Genomic DNA, 22,185 nt, shown 5'->3' on the forward strand with positions numbered 1-22,185 from the left:
GAGCTGCTGCAGCCCTGCATGGGCTGGGGCAGGAGGGTACAAGGGGAGCTCACTTATGCTTGAGAGCCCTGGAGTCCTGACTTCATAAAATAAACACAAGGGCTCCACAGAGGTGAGAGATCCTGTGTTTGACTAACACTGTGGTGACCCTCCCTCTAATGCTGATGTAAATAATATTTTTATCTTAAATGGCTGCTGTAAATATCTTGGGTTCAGATTTGAATTTATCTCCAAGTTCCAAAAGAAAGGTATTTTGATGCTTTTCATGAATTTAAGATTTGAATATTTAAAATTCAAAAATTTATGTATTTTTCACTTATAGCATTCAAACCCTGAGTTCATTGGATATTAGTCTGTTGTGAAACCAGATCAATTTCAGAGTCAATATACAAAACAAGCGACCTCCTTCTCTTCTCCTCTGCAGGAAAGGTGCAAAGCTGTCCTAGATCCAAGCTCCATAAGAAGGTGGAAATATTTGTCAAACAAAACCCTTCTATGAATGCTCCTTTAACTGGTAGTGGCAGGAAAGGTTCACAGTCAGTCTTTTAAAGAGCATAGTAAGAATGTTGTTCCTTGGTGAATCCCAAGTTGGCATGAGTTGAAATAAGCACCTGTTCTTGGGGCTTTTGCAAAAGAGCTGGGAAATTCCAGTTTTGTTCAGCTCACTTGCTTGCTGCATCACTGGAGTTTGTTATTTTTGTCACAATCACCTGGTAAGCCATAGAGGAACCCTTCAAAAGGCAGCTCTGTTTCAGAGCTGACCTGAATTCGTCCTGTTCCAGAGGCAGAGTGATCTTATTTTTGCAAGGTTTTAAATTACGTTCTGAGATTTGTCTTCTCCGTGAGGTAAATTCCACAGAGTTTGCTTGAGGAGTTCCCCTCCCTGTGCCCAAGTGCTGCTGTTTAGGAATCATACCCCTCCAAAGCATCTGGAACGAGAAATGCCTCTGCAGCAGATTTAGGCTTGGCCAGAGGGAACTTCTCTGGATAGAAAGCCAGAAAAAGCAGACGATTTTAAAGAGTTTACACAGCTCCTTGCAGGACTAAGAGTTCCCCCCTGTGGCAGGAGCTCCCAGATCCCTGTGCTAGCCCTAAACTTGTCACCCAGAGCAGGAGGTGTGGAAGAACCTTTGTGCTGTGTGAGCTGCTGGACTGTCCTGACCTTGCTCCTGCTCAGACTGCCTTGGTTTGCTCTCACTCCCAAGTCAGGTTTCAGCAGTTGCTTCAGTCCTGTCGGTGTGTGGAGAGGGCAGAGCACTGAGTCCGTGGCCTCACACACTCCACAAGTTCCATCTTGTATCCCAGAGCCAGTGTGCATTTCACAGTGATGGAGACAAGGGGTTATGGAAGAGAAAACCTTGGATATGAGCACCTGGGCTAACAGGATCCCAGTGGAAATGATTGTGGTGTGTTCTTCTCCTGGTCCATTGTGGGCATCTGCTCATGGCACCAGATGTTTCTGAGAATAATTTATTGGTTTGAGGAGAAAGCAAAAGGGAGAAAATGACAGCCAGTGTCCATGCTTGCAACAATCAAGGGGTAATTGTTTAAAACTTCTTGCTGCCAGATTAGGACTGAGTTGGGGAACTTCTTCTGTGACTGCAGATAGACACAGATGTCATTGAGGGCACCATGCATCCTCACTGTATCTCCACTAATGCTCAGGGTGTTGACTCAAGGAAGAATTTGTCCAGCTGCCTTTTGATTGATTAGCCACAGAGAGGTAAAAGCAAACACAGATGTCCCAAGTATCCAAGGGAAATGTATACCTACTGCACATGATTTGGTGTGCATACTTATATTTTATGTACTAAGGAGTGACTTTTCACCATGCTGGGAGGGAGAAATTTTGTAAGGAAGGAGAAATTTTCATATTCACGAAAGCATTGAGGCAGGTGCTTAAGTGAATTGGTGAATAGAAATGGCTTATTGTATTGGAACATTTAGACCAAGACTGGACCCCTTTGTATCCAGAAATCACTGGCTGGGCTTTGTCCTGAGTGCTGTGCACAGCCTTTGTCCCTTAGGCAGAGGAAAGGGCAAAAATTACTAATGGGACATGTAGGGGGATAGAATATAAGAAAATAAAGATCATGTAGAAAGTAATCTTACCCCTAAGGAGTTGCAGCTGGGCCAATTATCAAAGATTAGGAACAGGCCTGACTTTAACAGGCCACAGCTGTAAGCAGTGAGAAGAAGAGTGCTGTAAAAGGATGGGGTGGCTGGGTGAGAAGGGAACTGGAGTCAGGTGGTTATTTTGTGAAGAAGAAAGAGTCAGTGCTCTGAGGAGCTCTCCATGAGAAAACACCAAGAAGGTATGGAACTTTTGTGATAAGGAGACAACTGTATGGAACCCCTGTAATAAGGTGACAACAGGGACAATAAATATGGGTGAAAACACCTGCACATCTCTGTTGGAAAACTGGGTGCTGTTCTTGCTCCTGCAGTGGCTGTTCCTGCATGTCTCTGGTTAGGTGGCCTTAGTCCAGTGGCTCATGACACTGAAAGCATCCTGCAGCTCCCCTGGTGGGGGGAGCCCCCAATCCCTTAGTTAGGGACCACAGGGAACTGTTTCAAGGAGAAAATAGATTCTGCCTGTGGTGTGGTTGCTGCTCAGATGGTTGGGTCCCACTTCTGGCTTTTACAGCTTGTGTTCAAGCTCTGCTTTGTCCAGGTGCTCTGAGCCGGGTCTGGGGAGAGACACTGACTGCAGCAATCCCACAGCAGAGTTCTTGGCTCCAGGATGAGCCAGGAAATCGCAGCCCCACTGCTCGATCCCACCTGTGATCTCTTTCACAGCAGAACCCAGCGCTGAGCCTGTGTCTGCTGTGTCTCCCTGCCCTCTCCTGCCCCTCGGAGCCAGGATCTCAGGGCAGCAGGCTCAGGTTATTTCTCAGCAGCCCCTGCTTTACAGAGCAGCAGGCTCGGGTTCTTTCTCAGCAGCTCCTGCGGGACTGACACGGAAGCTGATGGGAAGAAGAGCAGCGCCCTCTCCCTCCCGGCTCCCAGAAATCCCCAGCAGCACAGGGAGCGTTCCTGCGTGTCCTGCCCTGCTCCGTCTCCAGGTGTCAGGCTCCTGGAAAGTTAGAGAGCAGTGAGAAAACCGTGTTTGTGTAGTGTGAGGTGACTCGCCCTGGTTTAGCCTTAACAAGATCCCTCCTATATATTTAATGACCTGAATGTAAAATTTATGGCTTGGAATGCCCCAGCAGCAGAGGAAGCCTTCAGCACACAAGCTGCCTTTTGCAGGGCAGGAGAAGTGAAATCCCCTGAGGTCTGGGAAGTCTGAGTGATGTAGTTATGGCTGGCACTTTGAATATATGTGTAGACTACTTCAAAATAAATATTTGCAGTTCTACTCTAACATACATCTGGGAGGGTGAGAACTAGCGTGTATTAATGTTCCTTCAAATTAATAATTTTGAAAATTTTACACTGAAATAATTTTGCTGTTGCACATAATAAACAGAGGTTGGTGTGGGTGCATACTGGGGAGAAAATCACCTGCCCTCTGTGGACACCATTTCCTCCTGTTTTGAAGGGAACCAGCCCTTCTCACATTTCAACCTCTTTAAAGAAGGGAAAAATAAAGGTAAGGGAGCTCTTGCAAGACTTGCCATTTTAATCTCTTGTTTTGACATGTGCAGCTTTTGTGTTGCTGAAACTCTTGTTCACCTGCTGCCTGTGTGTATGGAGAGAACCAGACAGGTAAATTCACTTCATTTTCCCTGGGGGAAGCTGTGCAAGGTCTCATTTCCCTCCCAGTGTCATTGTGCCTCCGCTGTGTGCTTGATGCCACAGCTCAGGCCCTGCACAGAACACAGGGAGGAAGGAGGCTGGAATTGCACCCAGGATAAACACAGAGAGATGCCCTGGGAATTGCTGTGTCCATGGAATGCCTGTGATGAGGCCCAGATCCCAGCCCAGGAGGTTCTTTCCCTTGGTCAGCACTGGAAACACAGAGGGTGAGTGTGGAGCTACTCAGCAAAATGGGCTACATCTCTCAGGAACCTCAACCTGACTCTACCTTGGTATGTTAGAGGGTTTCTCCAGCTCTATCCGCAGTCTTTGTCTAGCTACAAGTGATAATTAAGTAGCTCAGTAAATCCTTCTGGATTTTTGTATCCAACGTTTTTAGAAAGGACTGGTTTGTAGTCTCTAAATTATTCCAGTTATTTTCTTGATTATGCTAGAACCGACCCTTACAAATGCACTGATACTAATTTTAATACATCAATTATTGTGATTTCATTTTCTTAAGCTCTTCATGGTCTTTTCTCTGGAAATGAATTCTCTGAAATTTTTTCTTTGTACTGAGTAAATTATTCCTTTCAGGCTTACTGCCTGCTTCTGTTTCTATTAAATTATACCACTCTCTCCTTTCTTCAGAGTTTTCTGGGGCATGTCTGCATTTCTTCAGGATGTGGCAACCACTAACAAATCACATCTTTTTAGGGAAAGATGAGAAATCAAAGAAAAGGAGGGGAAAAAAAAAGGACCGACCCAGTTCCTGCGTTGCCTGCTGCTGCTTTGCTGCTTTCCCCTTCACCAGGAGGCAGGAAAGAGCAAGGAAAGTGGGTTTGTCCCTTCAGCTTTTCTTGAGTAAGGGACAGTGGTCACACACAGGCTTGTCTCCGATGAGGGGATGGGAATTTTTCTGAAATGTGCCCCTATTTAGACACATTGTATGGGAAGGGGGAGAAACACCTCCAGCTAATCTGTGCAAACAAATGATTTAACCACTTAACCAGCTTAACTCCAGGGTTTGAGCTGTCCAAACTGAGCCCCTCCTTCAGAGGGGATCCTGCACCATTTGAGCAGATGATTTATTGCTTCTTCCCCTTTCCTCTTTCTCAGGATTAAAAACCAAGAGAGGAATTAGGCTTTTATCTCGTTTGTTACTCTTGAGCACTGAGCAGATTTTCCTCAGAGCTGTTGGCACAAAGTGCATTTGTAACATCCAGCAGAAGTGAAACTGCAGGGCTCAGACAGAATGCTTGTGTGCTGAATGGGAAATGGGCTGCAGCCTCAGAGCTGCACTGTGAGGGGGCTTTCCATGCCCCACCTGGGCTTGCAGCTTCACTCTTTGTGAAATAAACCAGAGCTGACTGGGCATTTGTTAATACATTGGGCAAAGTGCTGCTACTCCATGGAGCTTTTATACTAAAAATTGCCTCCTGGTTTCAGTGTCAGGCCTTTTGCTTCCTCCTTGCCTTCAGGAGAGTGTGGATGCAGTCATATATCTTTATTTAATCAGCTGGAAAAGTGCCAAATAGCTCCCAAGGTGAAAAATAAGGTGCTTCCATCCTCCTGGCCCTGTGTGCCAGAGTGGAGCAATGGTCCTGCTGTGTAATGAGCTGAGTCAGCACAGGGAATACAAATCATATTCCCCTTCAGACTGTCAGCCCTGTTATCCTTCTGCAGGCTGACACATTCACTGGGCTGGGCTGGCTCGTGTGCTGTGGCCTTTCTGTGAGGCTGTGCAATGATGTGCTTGGGTTTTACAGCATTCTGACTCATCAGCTGCTTTGTTTCCCTCCTCTCTCACAGGTTACATGAGAAGGGGCTGAAGATACGTGGTCTGTCCTGGCTGCAGAGCCCAGATGTGTAAGTTTGCCCACGTAAAGGGGGTTGCTGTTCTGGCATCATCATCCCCACTCTGTGCCAGCCCCACTCCCCAGGCCAGGAGCAGGAGCTGCAGGTGCCCGTGGTGCCTTGGTGAGCAGAAAGTGTGAGCCCAGGCTCTGTTTGTGTGGGGAGAGCCAAGGGGAATCAGTGTCCCAGCTCTGGAAGTGTCCTACAAGTCTGGCTTGGCATAAATCCTGGGCTAAGCTCTGCTTTCCTTGTGCTTTGCCTAGCACATCAAAGGTCTCTCAGTTTAACAAGAACCAAGCCCATGGAGAGTGTTTACAGATCTGTGCTGTCTCTCTGAGGCAGAGCTGCATTTTTTCTGCATCTAGTCCATGCAACAAATTGCTTGGAAAGCAGAAAGTTCAGGGAAGCACCTGCTGCCCTCACCTGCTCTTGCAGTGAATGAAACCCAATTTGCTGTGCTGTGAATCCTGATAAGAAAATGACCTTCTGTAACTATTACATTAGTCAGTCTCTATAGTATGAGACTCTATTAAGTTTGTTAATGTGTGTTAGTTCATATTGTACACTGTAACGTGTCGCAGACCTCTTTTTGTGAAAATCATTTCTTAGGATTTTTTCCTTCTGAGAAGCTGAGAAGCCTCAGAAACAAAATGTAAACAATGGTTATCTGCTGCTGTGGAATGCAACAAGTAGATCTGTGATTGGTCTCGTGTAGATGTTTGGTTTTAGTGACCAGACATGGCAGAGCTGGCTCTCGCTCTCTGTCCGAGCCAGCTGCCTTTGTTTTCATTCTTTTCCTTTCTATTCTTAGCTTAGCTAGCCTTCTGAGATGAAACCTTTCCTTCTATTCTTTTTAGTATAGTTATAATGTAATATATATATCATAAAATAATAAATCAAGCCTTCTGAAATATAGAGTCAGATCTACGTCTCTTCCCTCATCCTGAAAACCCCTGTGAACACTGTCACAGTAATGGAAAGAGGTATAGGAATTTTACTGGAGGCTTTGTTCATGTTTAAATAAAACAAGTTAAAGGACAGGCCAGCCCTAGAAAAAGAGACTTTGCTTCTTGGAAGCCTAGAGCTGCCCATGAAGAATAAAGGACACCTCTAGGCAGCCAAGGTAATGCCAGCATCCTCTAACACATCTCCTAGCTTTGTCTGGGACCAGAGGTAAGTAATTACAGCAAGACTGGCCCCAGCCACAGCTGGGTCGTTGGGCAAGCAGCATGAAAACTGTAAAACCACAGCTGCTTTGCCAAGCTTTGCTCTGATTAACAATCAGTGGTGTGGCTGCTGGTGATTAGTCACATTGTGCTATACCTGGACATTCGATGGGTACCTGGACATTCAATGTGTAAAACTACATTTAAGGTGCCCCAGTTTGACCGGGACATCTTTTGAGAGAGTTTTCCTGGGCGCTTGAGAGGACAGTGATGATGCAGGCTGTCGCTGGCCATGCAGGGATGAGACCAGCGGCACCCCGGGCACAAGGCACCAACCCTCCCATGGCCAGCGGGCTGCATCCCCCGGCCCGGGGTGCGGCTCTCACTGCTCCGGGAGCCGCGCAGCGCCCGCGGCCAGCCCTGCCGGCAGGGAGGGAGGGCGGGGATGCGTTACCGTGTGTTATCCCCGGAGCAGCCCAGCTCCCCCCGCCGGGTGCCGGCTGTGCGCCGCGCTCGGGCCGCGCTACCTGCGCTCGCTCCCCGCGTCACCGCGCCCGGCGTATAAAGCGCGGCCGGCCGCGCATCCCCAGCGCTGCTCCGGGACTCTCATCCCCGCATCCCCAGCGCTGCTCCGGGACTCACAGCTCCGCATCCCCAGCGCTGCTCCGGGACTCACAGCTCCGCATCCCCAGCGCTGCTCCGGGACTCGCAGCTCCGCATCCCCGCATCCCCAGCGCCGCTCCGGGACTCGCATCCCCGCATCTCCCAGCGCTGCTCCCGAGCCGCGCAGCTCCGCATCCTCTAACCCATCTCTCGCCGAGGCAGCAGAAATGTTTTATTCGGGCATCCTGACAGAGCCGAGCAGGAAAGAAGTGGAGATCAGGGAAGCGGCGTCTCTCCGGCAGCAGAGGAGGATGAAGCAGGCGGTGCAGTTCATCCACAAGGATTCTGCGGATCTGCTCCCTCTGGACGGGCTGAAGAAGCTGGGCACGTCGAAGGATACTGTAAGGCTCTGTTGTGTTTATTGGAAGGACTGCTAGGGCATTGTCTGTGTCTTTCTTCACGCTGTTTTTCTGTTAGGAGAAGTTGGTTGCATGTGGGAACTGATTGTAAAAAATTGGACGTTTAATATGTAAAAGGAAGGGGGTAGAAATATGATGTTAGTTATAGCATGTAAATGGAAGGGAGTAGAAATAAGATGATAGTTATAACCACAGCTGTTTTCTTCTAGTAAGTACTTTTAGATGCCTGCCATTCAGAGTTAATGGCATTTAGTTTTTTTAATTTTATTTTTTTAACTTTTGCATGAAAATGGCATTCTGTTTGCAGTACAGAATTCCTCTCTGGGTCAGAGTAAGTCAAAATGGCTTCATACAATGTGTAGGTACACACACATGTTGGCATGTGATCTATAGATACACACAACACATAAAGATTCAGTAAATATAGTCACGGCTATTTCAAAATATAAAACTCTCAAGATCATGCTCCAGTAAAGGCCAGTGCATATATGGGGTTTCTTAAACCAAGGGTTTCTTATACCAGTGAGACATAGGTTTAAAATATTTACATATGCAGTGATCTATGTGATCCTGTACTTGGTGTTATTCACCATGTCTGGGGGCTGGAGAGCATTTCTAAATACTGTGCAAATGTTTCTGCTTTCTCTTCTGATAAAGGATACTCCAATGTAATATCAAAAGTTCTGACATAAGGAGTGAAATTTAGAAACCATATCTACCAGGGAAACCTCTTTTAGGTTTTTTGCCCCAGTGTTGAAAATATCTTGCACTTTGCAAAACAGTATTTTTTTTTTCCAGTGCTTGTTATGGGTTTTATTGAAAACCAGAGTGAATATTTTTATTTTTAGTGTTTTATTTTGTCAGAGCCTTCCTGCTCAGCTGGGTTAAGCTTGAGACAAGTGGAGTGAGTTGGCTGTTCTCTGCAGTGCACAGGGAGGTGATTTTTTTTTTCATATCCCAAGGGTTTTGCAATTGCAGGAAGTGAAGCTCCTGCCCAGGGAAAGGCTCAGAAGGAGCTTTCCTGGCCACCACTGAATTGCAGCTCTCCAGTAGGGAGCTGAAGTGCTTTTCAGGGAGGGACGGCATTATTGCTGTTTTCAGCAGAGTCTAAATGACATTTTGTGGCTCTGTGACCCTCAGTGAATGGGACTGAGTTCCTGACATGGGTTCTGCTCTGCCCAGGTAAGAATCAACAGGTAGCAGGAGCCAGGGGCACTGAGCACTGAACTCCCTTGCCCTGCAGAGCAAAGACCAGGTTTTGTGGCAGAGCAGGGGCTCCTTGACACCACCTTGGACCCTGAAATGTCCCTTGGGGTGTCCTCCCTGCTCCTGTGCCATGGCTGCAGCACCACAGCCCCTGCAAGGAGGATCTGCCCGGGGGCTCTCTCCAGGGATGTGCCAAAGCCCTGGGGAGGCCACAGCTCCCAGACCCCTCTAAGAACAAAAAGAAGGAGCAATGTGGCAGAGGTGACATGCCCATGCGGCTGGGGTGAGACCCCAGCTGGTCTGGGCCACACCACTGCAAAATGACCCTTATCCCCATGCCACCGTGGGGGTGGTGGCACGTGTGGCCCCAGCCTGCAGCCCCATGGGGTGTGCAGAGAGCCCCCAGAGTGAGAGCACTGACACTGGAGTGTTCCCACAGCTGCGGCCCCAGCCTGCAGCCCCATGGGGCGTGCAGAGAGCCCCCAGAGTGAGAGCACTGACACTGGAGTGTTCCCACAGCTGCAGAGAGGATCCCGTGGTTTCAGAGATGTGTCCCTGGGGTGTGTTGCAGTGAAGTGATGCTGCCACACTCACCCCTGACACAGCCAGGGTGGGAAAGGGCACTGCTGACAGGACACACTGTGTGTCCCCACTGCTGTGGCTGCCTGCATGTCACAAGGGCTGTCCCCAGGAGGAGTGGGAGATTGGGCATCTCTGAGACTGGAGATGCTCCAGAATATGGGGCTTCCCTTTGGCATGGCCCCAGATTGAGAGGCCCATGCCCAGAGGGACTGAGCAGCCTGATCAGGGGGCCCAGGGCACCAGAGCTCTAGGCCCAAGGTGTTTGCATGGCCTCCCTGAGGATGGCTGTGCCTGTCCCCACGGAGCAGAGGTTCCTGTGCTGGAGCTGCGTGGTGCCGTGGTGCACGGAGGGGCTCCTGGTGTGCCTGGCATTATTAATGCAGGGCTTCCCCTGGGGCTTTTCCAGCAGCCTTGGCAGGAGCAGAGATGAGGGAACAGCTCCTCAGAGATGGTGACAGGTGGTGAGAACAGATCCTGTCTGTCACTGAGGCAGCTGGCACTGCAGCTTTGGGGAGAAATCCCCTTCCTTGTGTCCCTGTGTGGGGGTGCTGAGCACAGTGAAGCTGCAGCAGGTCAGCAGGGTGGGTGTGCTGGCATGTCCTGTCTGTGTGCCACCACCCAGCTCTCCTGGGGATGCTGTGCACAGGCAGGTTTGATAAATGCTTCTTGTGATCATCCATTTCAATGCTCTCATCATTCCCAGTGAATTACTCTGGCTCAGACAGAGCTCCAGCTCCTCGCTCCCTTTATCCCCTCTGTCCAGTATGACACCAAGCCATAGCAAAGCATACACTGAATTTGGCAAATGTTATGCTGGATATAGAGAGCAGAAATGGCTTTGTTTTGATGCCACTTCCCTCTATTAGCCTCTTTCCTGAAGCCCAAAAACTGGGATGAGATGGTCTCTAGCTGGGATGGGGGATTCCTGAGAGGGTAACCACAGCCCCCTTCCCAGCCTGGACAGGCCATGCTGCCTCTTGGAGCTCCTCTGACACTTGTTCCTTGCCCCCAGAGCCACCAGACGAGTTTGGAGCAGCTTTGTCTGGAGCAGCCCCTCATCATTTGACAACCTGGGCAGCAGAGTTCTAAATAGTAACAAAAGCAGCAACAGCAACAAAAGCATTTCCCGTTTCCATCGTGCCCTAAGAGCATAATCCTGGGTGCCCCCTGGCCCTAGCTCCCCACATCTGGGGCAGCACTGGATGGACTGCAGCACATCCGGGTGTCCCCACTCCCTGCTGTGCACATCCAGAGTTTGGTGTGTCTTTGTCTTGTCTGAAATGCAGAAATCTGTGATGCTGTGTGCTCTGCCTGGCCCAGAGAGAGAGCTGGCTGCTGCCTGGGCACACAGGGGGCAGCTCTGTCCCCCCTCATCACCCTAGGAGAGGGCCTGACAGCACAGGATGCTGTCAGGGACATGTGAGCTTGGATGAAGGGTGGGAAGAAGAGAAAGAAATTTATTATTTCTTGGGATTAGCTCTGTTGATGCATTAAAACTCTTTTCCCCTTCCCCTCTCCTGTCTAGGTACAAAGGGCAAACCTCCTGAGATGGGTTTGGGGAGGAAGGGAGCTGGTGTCTTCCCTGACCTTCACCTCCACCTCAGTGGAATTGTTGATGGATCTTGTTATCCCCAGATCTAGAAGCCAAGCAGAGGGAAACCTGCCAGAGAAATGAATACTGTAAGCTGCAGCAATGCACTTGCTCACAAATCACAGAGGAGCAAAGCTGGGCAGAATTATCTGCGCTTTTGACAGACAGTGGTAAATAAGGTCAGCAGTAGATGGTGTCTCCCCTCACTTTTTTAGGTTTTCACTGTGACATTTTTAGGGGATCATAACTTTTTGCAAATATTGGGGTTGGAAATGGACCTATCTAATGAAAAAAATCCTGATTTGTATTTATGTAGTGCTGAATGATAAAAGGAAAACTTATTTTCTTGCTGACACAATGAAATGTAACATTCTATACTTTTATAAAACTTTCAACAGTTTTTTGCAATGCAAAGGAATAATGTAGCAGGTGATCTGGGTTCCTTCAAACACTGCAGGGAGAACACAGCTGCCTTCCTCACTGCTGTCAGGAGGAGGTTTTCCTCCTCTCTCTCCCTCCCAGACACGGTCTGCTTGCAGTTTGCCAGCAAAATGTGCATTTGCAAATGTCCCCTGGCACATTATCCATTTACCAAGTACGTATCCATCACTTGAGTCATCTCTGTGACTAACATCCCTCACTCTGGTGCACACAAGAGTCAAGGGAAATCCAAGTTAAAGCAAACTAATTAATAGCCTGAGACAGGATGGTGCTGCAGGGAACCTTTTCAGCCCCCTCTTGCCAGATTATTGCTGTATGGGAGCACAACATAAGGAATATTTGTCTCTCCAGAGGCAGAATTTGCTGTGGTTTTCAGAAGGGCAAGTGTCAACAAAAGGCAATCCCATTTGTGCTGGTAACTTGTGACTGCTGACTGATGGATTTGTTCCTTTTGGTGATGGATCCCATGTAAGATTCATGAGAAAACCCACATATGCTACTGATTAACAGTCCATAGGAGAGCTTGTAGTTTAAAAAAAAGGGTTGAATTCAATGGTAGATGAATTAGTTAAAATAGCAATGAGGATCAGGCAGATCAGAAGAGCACCCAGACTGTCCTGGCTGATGGCATTCAGGAATTTCTCTTGGTGCTGCCTGAGTGGGGCTGGGCGCAAGGAGGTGACACTGTGTGACAGGCTGTCTTCTGCCAGCTGGGTGAACCTCCTCATTTATTTCTATGCTCCCCTATCCTTCCTTTTGTTGTTTATAAACTATGTGAACAGTTAGTGTTCCAGCTGCGTTCCTGAGCTGCAGTCAAACCTAAAGGGTGAAAAGGACATCCCATCCACTGTCAGAAAACCCTGGCCTGCATTTTGCTCTGGTGAGGAGCGCTGGAGATGATCACAGTGCTGACTGTGCACCTGCAGCTTCTGCCTCATACAGGGAGCCCTCGCTTCCAAACTGATCTGCTTGTCCCCCCACACAGGGCCCAGTACCAGTGCAGCCTGCCTGCCTTTAGTGCAGTTCAGTGATGCTGGTTTCTGCTCTTTGGCCTCACTGGGAAGGCAGCACCATGTCAGAGCTGACTCCTCCCCATCAGGAGTTGCTGCTCAGACTCAGGACGTGCTCTGTGGCAGGTTGGTCAGACACAGCACCTGCAGCCCCAAATGGCCATGGGATTTTATTTCAAGCAGCAGAAAGCAGGAGGGTGGAAAGAGGGGACACAAGGAGCTGCCATGTCCCAGTGCCCACTGGTGCTGTGCAGCTGCCCCAGCCCACCAGTCTGGTCCAGCTCTGCTGTGCCCACAGCACAATCTGACACACCAGTGTGGCTGCAGTTATTTTAGGATGATGCCAGGTTGCATCAGACTTCTGGAAGTGGTGTTATTTAACATGCTGTGCATAAGGCTGGGCACTGCCCAACTTGGGGAGCCACAGCACAAGGTTTTCAAAGTTATCCTGACTCTGATATTCTCTTCCTGAACCAGGTTTTCTGGTTCAGATGTCTCTGCAGGCACACAGGCATGTTTAACATCAATGCAAAAATTCAGGCATAAGCCAGTAAAAATGTCTCACCATGGAGAAATTAAAATCAGAAGGAAAGGCATTAATGGGGAGGGCAGATTAGCCAGGCAGAGAAATGAGCAGATAATCAGGCAGAGTCATTTCACCTCCAGCAGAGTGTGTGCATCCATCTGAGATGAACATTAAACATAAAAAGGCTTTTGGGAAAGAGGTTGGGGGAGATCTTGAGAGGCAACATGCTTCTCCCAGAGCAAATGGAAATAACAGAGAGAGAGAGAAGTGCTGGGAATTCTGGGACAATACCTACCTGTGTCAGATGAGCTTACCTCTTTTCTTCCTCTCCCTTTCCTCTCCTGGTATGGCACTCAGGATTGGTCCCATTTATCCACCCTTAGCAGCTAAATAAAAGTACAGGGGAAAGAGGCACAGAGGGAAATTTTAGACATTCTCCACACTAAGGTGGTGAATATCATTGGAAAGGTGATTTGTTACAGCTTCACTTTTCACATCACTACGGAATTCCCCTCATCAAGAGATGAAGGCAGTTGTGGTTGAAACACCAGCTTGAAAAGGCTGGACTAGTTTGGATTCCTATATACAATCAAACCTTGAATTTGAGCTTGATAAAAGAAAGGCATCCCTCCAAGGTCTCAAAGGTTAATAGTTTGAAAGTATTATTCCCTTTTCAAAGCAAAGTTCTTTTCAGTCAAAGACAGGTAAGCCAGAACTAGCTGGGAAGAATAGATGTAGGCTGGGAATTAGGGAGAGTGAGACTTTAGGACCTACTTCCCATGACAGCAGTGCTTGCCATGGGCACTACAGGCAGTCTGGTGACACAGAGCACTGTGTGGCTTCCCTCTGACCTCACCCTGCTCTTCTGCGTGTGCTCTCCCTTACAGCAACCACATAACATCCTGCAGAAGCGCCTGATGGAGACAAACTTATCCAAGTTCCGAGGCAGCCGAGGCAGCTGGGCCCCAAAGGATCCCTCATCACAGACCAACAAGCTGAACCAAACCAGACTGGGCAGCTCAGGGAAAACTGAGGATGAAGAGCTCATAGTGGTGAGCTGCCAGGTAATAGTCCCTCCACAGCCTTTTGTGGGTTATTTTCCTGCAGATTTTATTTCCCACAGTCTCAGGCTGTGCTCTTGTTCTCCATGTTTCCCAGCCAAGTTTGTGCTCCCACAGGACTGTCACAGCTCTGGGGATACACTCCCTCTGCAGCTCCAGGCTGCTGTGGCAGAGATGCCCACCTGGGAATCACAGAGAGAACTGGTGTGATGGGTGTCTTCCCTTACACCTCAGGGCAGAGGGGACAGCTAAGCTGGGGTAGCATGCTGAAATGCTGGGGTATAATTATCCATGGCAAATCCCTGTGCTCACAGCCTGCTTGTTTTCCTCAAGTGCCATCCCTATTTTATTTGCCCAAGGGCAATTTCACATTTCTCTTCCTTAGACCCATGTTCATTTGTATTTACCACTCTCCACAGCATTCTCTCCTGCCTGGGGCTGCCCCTTCTGCTCTCTGCAGGGGCAAATTGTGGAAACCCAGGGCACTGGGAATATTTCTCTGTCTGTTCTGGGGTGCCCTGACCAGGGGAGCACTGACTTTGACCCTCATTCATGGAGAAAATTTCCTAGACTTCAAGATAGACTAGAATCCACGAAAGTGTGAAATAGATTATAGAGAGTAGTGTGGGTGTATCACTTGGTGAGAAATTTAGCTTTTGGGATTTTTAGTGTGCTGTGGATGGAAGCAAGATGGAGAGCACAGGGTGCCATCCTGGGTTTCTTCTTCATGCTTCTTCTTCCTCCTTCTTCACGGGTTTGGGTGGCATTTTGTAATTGGGCAGAAAAGTCCACATTGCGGGCTCTTTATTGGGTTAAAAGGGAAAATAATCCAGGTGTCAGTTCTTAATTTGATAGTTTAGTCTTAAAAGACCTTGTAACAAGAGATTGTTTGCCATTTTGTGCCTTCTAATGAAAAGCTCCCCAACTCACAGTAGTGAGACTGTTTTACTGATAGGAAATAATCAACACCTGAGGCCAAACATGAGCTACTGTCTCAAGCGCCTTCAATGCAGACCCAGAGAACCTGATACAAATGAGCCAGGAAGGGATTAGGACCCCACAAGCATCTGAGTGTGCAGGGAGCAGGGATGAGCTAGCATGGAACAGTTCACGGGCACCAGAGCTGGTGCTCATGGGCACTCTGGTGCTCATCCTGCATCCCACACATCATTTCCCATCTGCTCTTGCTCTTGCAGTGTGCGGGGAAGGAGCTGAAGGCTGTGGTGGACACCGGCTCGCAGCACAACCTCATGTCATCTGCCTGCCTGGACAGGCTGGGGTAAATATCCTGGGCTTCTGTTCTGCAGGAGCAGGGCACCTGGCAGCACTGGCAGTGTCCTGGGGCTGGGGCTCTGCCCGTGTCAGTGATGGTCATTCTGGAAGGGCTGGGTGTTGGGGAAGATGAAACAGGAAAGCCTTATAAATATGATTGCCTGGCAAAAGATTTTGAGAATATAGAAACTATAAGTGAGATTAAAATGAAAGCAACCTTAGTTACTGAACATCTAGGAAACAATGGTATGGCCAGCTGAAGGTAATCCCCTTTTAATGAAACAATAACCTATGCTTGCAGACAAGTCCAAAAGTCAGAGCAGACCCTACTAGCTTAGCAAAAAATGTCCAAAGAGGAGTTTTTAAAGTTTAAAATGTAACACAGTATAGTAATGTGGTAATTCTTATAAGCTGTATGTAAATGCTATAAGATTTGTATATTGTACTAAATTAATTAGCAAGAATTAGAATATTCAACACAGAAGAAGATTTATTGTATTGTAATGAAAACCTCACTCTTACCCCTTTTACTCTCTTACCTCTCTTACCCTATCATCCTTTCTACCCCTCTCTTCTCTCAGCTGGACAAGCCCCTGACCCTCCTGTCACAACCAAACCCTGTCCCAGTCTCAAATGGCAGGGAGGTGGAGCAGAACAGGGTGCCACCCTATTCCCCTCTGAGGGAATCCTTTCAGAGGGCTGGATGTATTTGTATTTTTTCACTGCCTGCTTGTCACTCAGTGCCTCACGAAACAGCTGAACCTTCCTCAGCCTTCTGTGTCCCCAGGGCAGCCCAGCCCAGCTCTGCAGGCTCCCATGGCAGCGACCAGGCTGCAGGACATGACCCCAGGCTGCAGGACATGCCCCCAGGCTGCTGGCCCAGTAATGTATTTACATTTTCCTATGTAAAGAAGCTGTGTGCATGCATGTTTTCAGAACTGGGTGTCTGATGCTGCCCCCAGTTACAAATTTCTCCTGGTTAAAGGAAAAGGGAATGTATTTATGGATTATTAGAGGTGCCTGACAGCCATTTGCAGCAAAACTTCCTGTCATCTCTGAAGAACAAGACCAGGCACCAGCTCACAGGGTATCAAGGTTTTGGCACTTTATTCCCATGGAGTCATTGCTTTTTGCAGCTAAATTGCAATAATTATGAAAAAAAAAAAGAAAATTTCCCCTGCTCACTGAGCACTATTGTACAGCCCTGATTGAATGGTGCCTGTTCCTGTCCTAACATTAATAACTTCTTTGAGCAACAGTGCTTAGTGACTGGAAGGTGTTTGTGCTTAATACAACCTGTGGAGCAGCTCAGACAAGCTTAGCATGGCCACAAGATGGCATTTGGAGGGATTTCCTGCTCTGGGGCAGTTCCTCTGCTTCCTGTGTTTTTTACATGTTTTTTTACACGCTAAGAACTCCCAGTGCAGTTCTTGCAGCCCTGCTCTGCTGCAGCAGCCCTTCAAAGAGCACTGAAGAGAGGTCAGAGCCTGTTTCTCCTGCCCAGGTCTCAGGGCACCTGGTGTCTCAAAGCAGCACTTGTGTATCTGATGCTCAGGCTCAATTCCCCCTTTCTTTTTCAGAGATTTTTTGTGTCTTGTCATGATGCCAGTCACTCTCTCCCCCTCACCCTGAGGAAAGCAGTGGAGCAGGCTCACAGCTTGCCAGTAGGAGAAATCCCCTGTGGAGCTGTAGGAGGAGCAGGAGGCAGCCAAGGAACTCACGAACTTCTCATTGATGTGTTCCTGCTGATTTTTAAGGCCACACTACAGGAAAGCAGCAGGGGGGATCCAGCTCCTTTTCCCTGCTACCCCTCACCTGTGTTAAAGGGTGTGGGCAATGCCCACCTCAGTCCTGGAGCCTCTCAGGGGGCTGGCGCCCAGGACAGACAGACAGACACACACAAGCACTGCTGCAATGCAGCTCAGGAGAAAGGCACCTCAAATAGCTGAAATTTGATCTGGCTTTTATCTGAGGGAGAGATCTGCACCTCAAACAGCCTTCCCATTAGATTCTTGCTCAGTATAAAAGAGAAACTGAAGCTAAATATTTAATTAGTATTGTCAGACTCCTTCAAAGGGTGTAGATAGAAACTGTACCTGAGGTATCTCTGACATCCTTTTTTCTTTTCTTTGGGCTGAATGTGATTGATCTATCCCCATTTCTTCAGAACAAAGCCAGCAGCACCTAACAAACTAACAAACACAGATTGGGCCACCCTGGATGTGAGGCATATTTGGCATGGAGAAAAGGGGACTCAGAAGGGTGCCTTTGTACTCTCTACAACTCCCCACAAGGAGACTCAAGTGAGGCAATGAGTGACAGGACCAGAGGAAATGGTTTCAGGTTGTGCCATGTGAGGTTTAGTTTGGGAAATTTCTTCAGGAAAAATTTCTTCCCTGCAAGGGTGGTCAGGCCTTGGAAGAAGCTGCTCAGTGAAGTGGTGGCATCACCACGCCTGGAAGTGTTCAGAGTATGTGTGGCTGTGGCATCTGGGGACACAGCTGGACTCGATGACCTTAGAGGTCTGTTCCAGCCTCAGCATTTCTATGATGCCATGGGGACACAGTGTCAGCTCCACTCGTGGAAGCAGCTGGAGTGAACAGACCCTTCCTTACACCCACACTGCATAAGAAGCAATTCTGTATTTGCCGAGTCTCAGGAAAATATAGGTAAGAGATTTCTTTGGTAAAACCCAAAGTGCAGCACAGAGCTGTGCTTGGGCAGCACTGTGGGTCATGCTGAGTCTGCTGGCTGCCTGCAGAGCACCCACACAACCTGCCAGGGAAGCAGCTTTCCAACAAAGCTGTGGTAAATGAGCAAGCTAAGAGCACTTCAGGTGTAAGCACTATCCAAACACCATGTGCTCCTTGCTGGAACAGCCAAGCCATGGCCATTTGATGTTAGGAGTGTTTTCAATGCCCACAGGTTAAAGGAGCATCTCAAGGCACTCCCTGAGGAAGAGGAGATGGTTTCCTTGCCAAACAAGGTGAAAGCCATCGGGCAGATCGAGTGTCTGTCGCTCATGGTGGGAGCGGTCCCCGTGGAGTGCGCTGCCCTTGTTGTGGGTGAGTGCACAGCCAACCCTCTGCTCCCCCTCCCTGGGCTGGGGCTGCTTCCTCCCACCCCAGCAGGACAAACAGAGCTCTAGGAAGATGCTAAAATTCAAATAGAGCCAGTTCTTGTTTGGGTCCCCAGAGGGAAGGGGGAGGATGTGCTCACAAGCTTGGCTTTGCTGTGCTGATGGGGCAACCACTGCAGGCACATCTGCCTGCCCTCCTGTGCCCTCCTGTTCTCCTCTGAGTCAGTCCCTTTATAAACAGGGTTTTTCTTAGCACAGCAACCACAAAGGAAGGATGGAGTCACTGACAAAAAGCCCAGGAGGGCATTTTGAACGTATAAATCTGAAATGTCCTGTTTGTTTTCAGAAGACAACGAGCAACCCTTTTCCTTTGGGCTGCAGACACTGAAGTCTCTGAAGGTACGAATTTTCCAGCAGGATGCTGATGGGGGAGCTGGGACCACTCTAACTTGCAGTTTTCCCTCTTACCTAAGGACATTTATTCTCTCCAGTGTGTCATAAACATGGAGAAGCACCACCTGGTTCTGGGGCAAACGGACAGGGAGGAAATCCCGTTTGTGGGCGCTGACAGTGCTGAGGCAGGAGAGCAGTAAGTAGCCTGGGGACGTGAGCTGCGTGGGCATCCCTCAGCCTGCTGGCAGTGCCCCCTGGCAGGGCCACACAGAGCTGCCAGACCCTTTGCTGGAGGTGAGTGAGAGGTCAGTGGCCCCGGCAGAAATTGTTTGCATCAGCTCATCAAATTTTGAAATGGAGTCCCGAGTTTTCAGCAGCCTTTGTCAGCTTTTACTGCTTTTTTCTCCTAGTAAACATTGTGCATCAAAGTGGGTGTCTGACAAGACATGCACAGGGGAATGCCTTATGAAATGTACTTTTTGGAGGTCACCAAGAAGACTCCTTGAGGCTGCTTTGACAGCATTTCCAAACAAATCTCTGTCTGGAAAATATTTATGAAGCAAGGCCAACAAACCCACATAAATGTTTGAGAGATCCTGCCTGCAGATAACGGTGTTGCCACTTCTCCCCCATCACCCCAGCACCCTCCTGCCAGCTCCTCCTGGTGTCCCAGATTTTTCCAGCCTTATCTCACTAAAGCAAGATAAATATGTGCTGTAAGTACAGCTCATATTTAAGTGTGTGTGGTGTCTGGCTCTGCAGGCAAGCAGGCAGGGCAAACCCCCACTCCCAGGCACTGCATGGGGGTCTCTCTTGCAGGGTGCTGTGAATAGGAGATGTTTCACTGATTGCTGCCTCTGACTCACCAAACCTGCGGGCACCGAGTGCCTGACAGGGCGTTTGCACTTCGGTGCCTTGGCAGGCAGCGCTTGTGGCTGCTCAGCAACCTAAAAAACCTTTGCTCACTGCTTAACAAAGTGTGTCTGGTGGGTGATGTGGGTCAGCATCTTCTTTAGCTGCCTGTCCAGCCCCGGGGTTTGGGATGCCCTGCAGCCCTGGGTTTGGGGTGCCCTGCAGCCCTGGGGTTTGGGATGTCTCGCAGCCCTGTGTAGCTCACACCTGCCGTGCTGGGAGCTGCTGAGCTCCAGGAGCCTCGGAGGGAGCGAACAAGGAGCGCCCCTCCCTCAGCTGATGGTGTCCATGGGGAGCGCAGCAGGGATGCAGGGGCTGGTCCATGTGAGGAGCAGAGCTCAGGTGTCCCTGCTCCGTGCCCGGGTCACCCCCTGGCGTGTGGCTGGGACAGCTGCTGGCCCTGGGGACAGTGTGTGAGCCCAGGGACACCAGACACACACCGTGGGGAAGCCAGGCAGGAGCACAGCCTGGGCTCGCTGCCTCCTTTGGGACACAGATGGACAGACACAGCGTGGCTCTGTCACTACTGCACTGATAAATTATTTCTCAGAACTGCTTTCAAGGCCAAATTATGCTGCTTTTGCACCTGTTTTACTAAATGTCTTTTCCTTCTTGTTTCAGTTTGGATGCATAAAGAGAAATTGAAACACCATCCCCACGCAGGAGCTTGATATCAAAGAAATCCTGTGCAGATGTTCCAGATGAAACAGCAACGTGCTGCTTTGAAAACATTTATACCAGGCTACAGCTTGAGTAGAGCTAAATGAAATCCTGTTTGTAGCCAGTAATTTAGAGATATTGTCATGTTTATCTATGGGTTTTGAGAAACAAACGTGTGCTTATTTTCTGGACTTTTCTATATAGTGTCCTCTTTATTACAAACAGTTGGGAAAACCTTATGAATTTCTTCTGATGAGAAAAATACTTTTTATAGTGGCCTCCTATGAGTAATTGTACTTAGCTGTGATTAGAGGCTACCAGAATGAGATTTTTATTAATGATTTTTCCAGGGGCTAAGCATTTATATTCACTTAATTGATATTGCCACATTCAAATGGCCATTACCAGGAAGTTACTCAGAGTAAAATAACAATGTTAATACCACCTAGGAATTACAGCTCATCCTCTTAGCATAGTATTGTTGCCATGTAATTAGGGATGCAACTGCTGGCTTGATGACAAAGAGCAATTGCAGAGTTATTAATGGGTTACAGGCTTCTCTGCAGTGGCGTGGCAGAGGCACAGGAACAGGGTCTGGGAGGGCTCCCAGAGTGATCTCCCACTGTGGGGCTGGCACCAGTGCCAGGGCTAGAGATCCTCTGGGCAAGTCTTGGCTGCTTTCCTGTGGGGGTAGTCAAGTAAATCAATCATTACACCCGGCCAAAAAGCAACAAACGAGCACAGAAGTGTGCTGTCTGGAAAGATGCAGTGCCCTAGGCTGCCCCTGCCAGCAGGACCTGTGCCTCTCCCTGCTCAGCCAGCCCCCAGCCTGAAGCCCCTGCAGTGCCCAGGCCATGGCTGGTGCAGGTTTTTGAGCCCAGCTGCACTTCAGTGTTGCTGCCAGAAATGCCATGTTTTTTATACCTGTCTACAAACTGCTTGGGCTCTTAAGTGATGACCCTCAGGGTAGGTGGGAGTTTTTGCCAGGCCAAGCATTTCATTTGGTGCCAGTGTCCTGGAGCAGCAGGGCTGTTGCTTCCCGTGCCACATGGTATTGCCTGGGGGAGCCTGGCCTTGCACAAACGTGTCTTTTTATGTTTTCACAACCTGCTGGGAATGAATCGCTGTCATCTGCTGAAGAGGAATCTCTAAAATTCAGAATAATCTGCTTGTGATGTTGTGTATCTGCTGATGGCCAGTCCTGCTCCAGCTGGATCCTTAAGGGATGCACTTGTGCTCTGCCTTTCCAAAAGCGCTTTGGCCCCGCATCAGCCACAAGCACCGCTGGCATTCCCGCTTTGGAATCCTCTTGATGGCTCTGGCTGAGGATCAGAAAGTTTTGTCATCTCAAGGCCTTTGGCAGCCAGGCTCCTGCCAGCAGATCCAGTGTGTGCCCACCCTGCCATCCCATGCCTGCCAGAACATCTCAGCTGGAGCTTTATCTCCTGCAGTGGGTTTGAACCTCTTTTATATATTGGGTATATCCAGCAAACCTGAGCTATCTGTATTTTGAGCTATTTTCTATTTTGGTGATAAGTTTCAGTGCTTTCTCTACATACAGTATTTTATATAACATAGCTATAAATATAAATATATAAATATATTTACAAGGTTGGGCTGCCCAGGGTAGTCCCACTGATGTGTTGTAGAAATATTTCACTAAATATGA

General features: G+C 48.7%; 1 protein-coding gene across 2 annotated transcripts; it reads left to right on the forward strand.

The window, feature by feature from the left end:
* Window positions 1-7,539: 7,539 nt before the first annotated feature.
* NRIP3 (nuclear receptor interacting protein 3) lies at window positions 7,540-22,172 on the forward strand. 2 transcript variants are annotated; one of them, XM_059474627.1, is made up of 7 exons: window positions 7,540-7,765; window positions 14,027-14,203; window positions 15,397-15,479; window positions 18,398-18,537; window positions 18,898-18,950; window positions 19,025-19,140; window positions 20,478-22,172. In XM_059474627.1, the coding sequence occupies exons 1-7, from the start codon at window positions 7,592-7,594 to the stop codon at window positions 20,488-20,490; spliced, it is 756 nt and encodes a 251-aa protein (XP_059330610.1). In that variant the 5' UTR covers window positions 7,540-7,591; the 3' UTR covers window positions 20,491-22,172. The 2 variants fall into 2 exon arrangements, with proteins under 2 accessions (XP_059330610.1, XP_059330611.1); XM_059474628.1 differs by having other exon boundaries at window positions 19,043-19,140.
* The last annotated feature ends 13 nt before the right edge of the window (window positions 22,173-22,185 follow it).

This window comes from Ammospiza nelsoni, chromosome 6 (genome assembly GCF_027579445.1).
Source record: "Ammospiza nelsoni isolate bAmmNel1 chromosome 6, bAmmNel1.pri, whole genome shotgun sequence".
Lineage (NCBI taxonomy): Eukaryota > Metazoa > Chordata > Aves > Passeriformes > Passerellidae > Ammospiza > Ammospiza nelsoni.

Excerpts from the sequence above, each read along its gene's own strand:
- NRIP3 (XM_059474627.1), top strand. The coding sequence starts at position 7,592 with ATGTTTTATTCGGGCATCCTGACAGAGCCGAGCAGGAAAGAAGTGGAG. Across the intron at positions 7,766-14,026 it reads TGGGCACGTCGAAGGATACT|CAACCACATAACATCCTGCA; the intron begins GTAAGGCTCTGT and ends TCTCCCTTACAG. Across the intron at positions 18,538-18,897 it reads GTGCGCTGCCCTTGTTGTGG|AAGACAACGAGCAACCCTTT; the intron begins GTGAGTGCACAG and ends GTTTGTTTTCAG.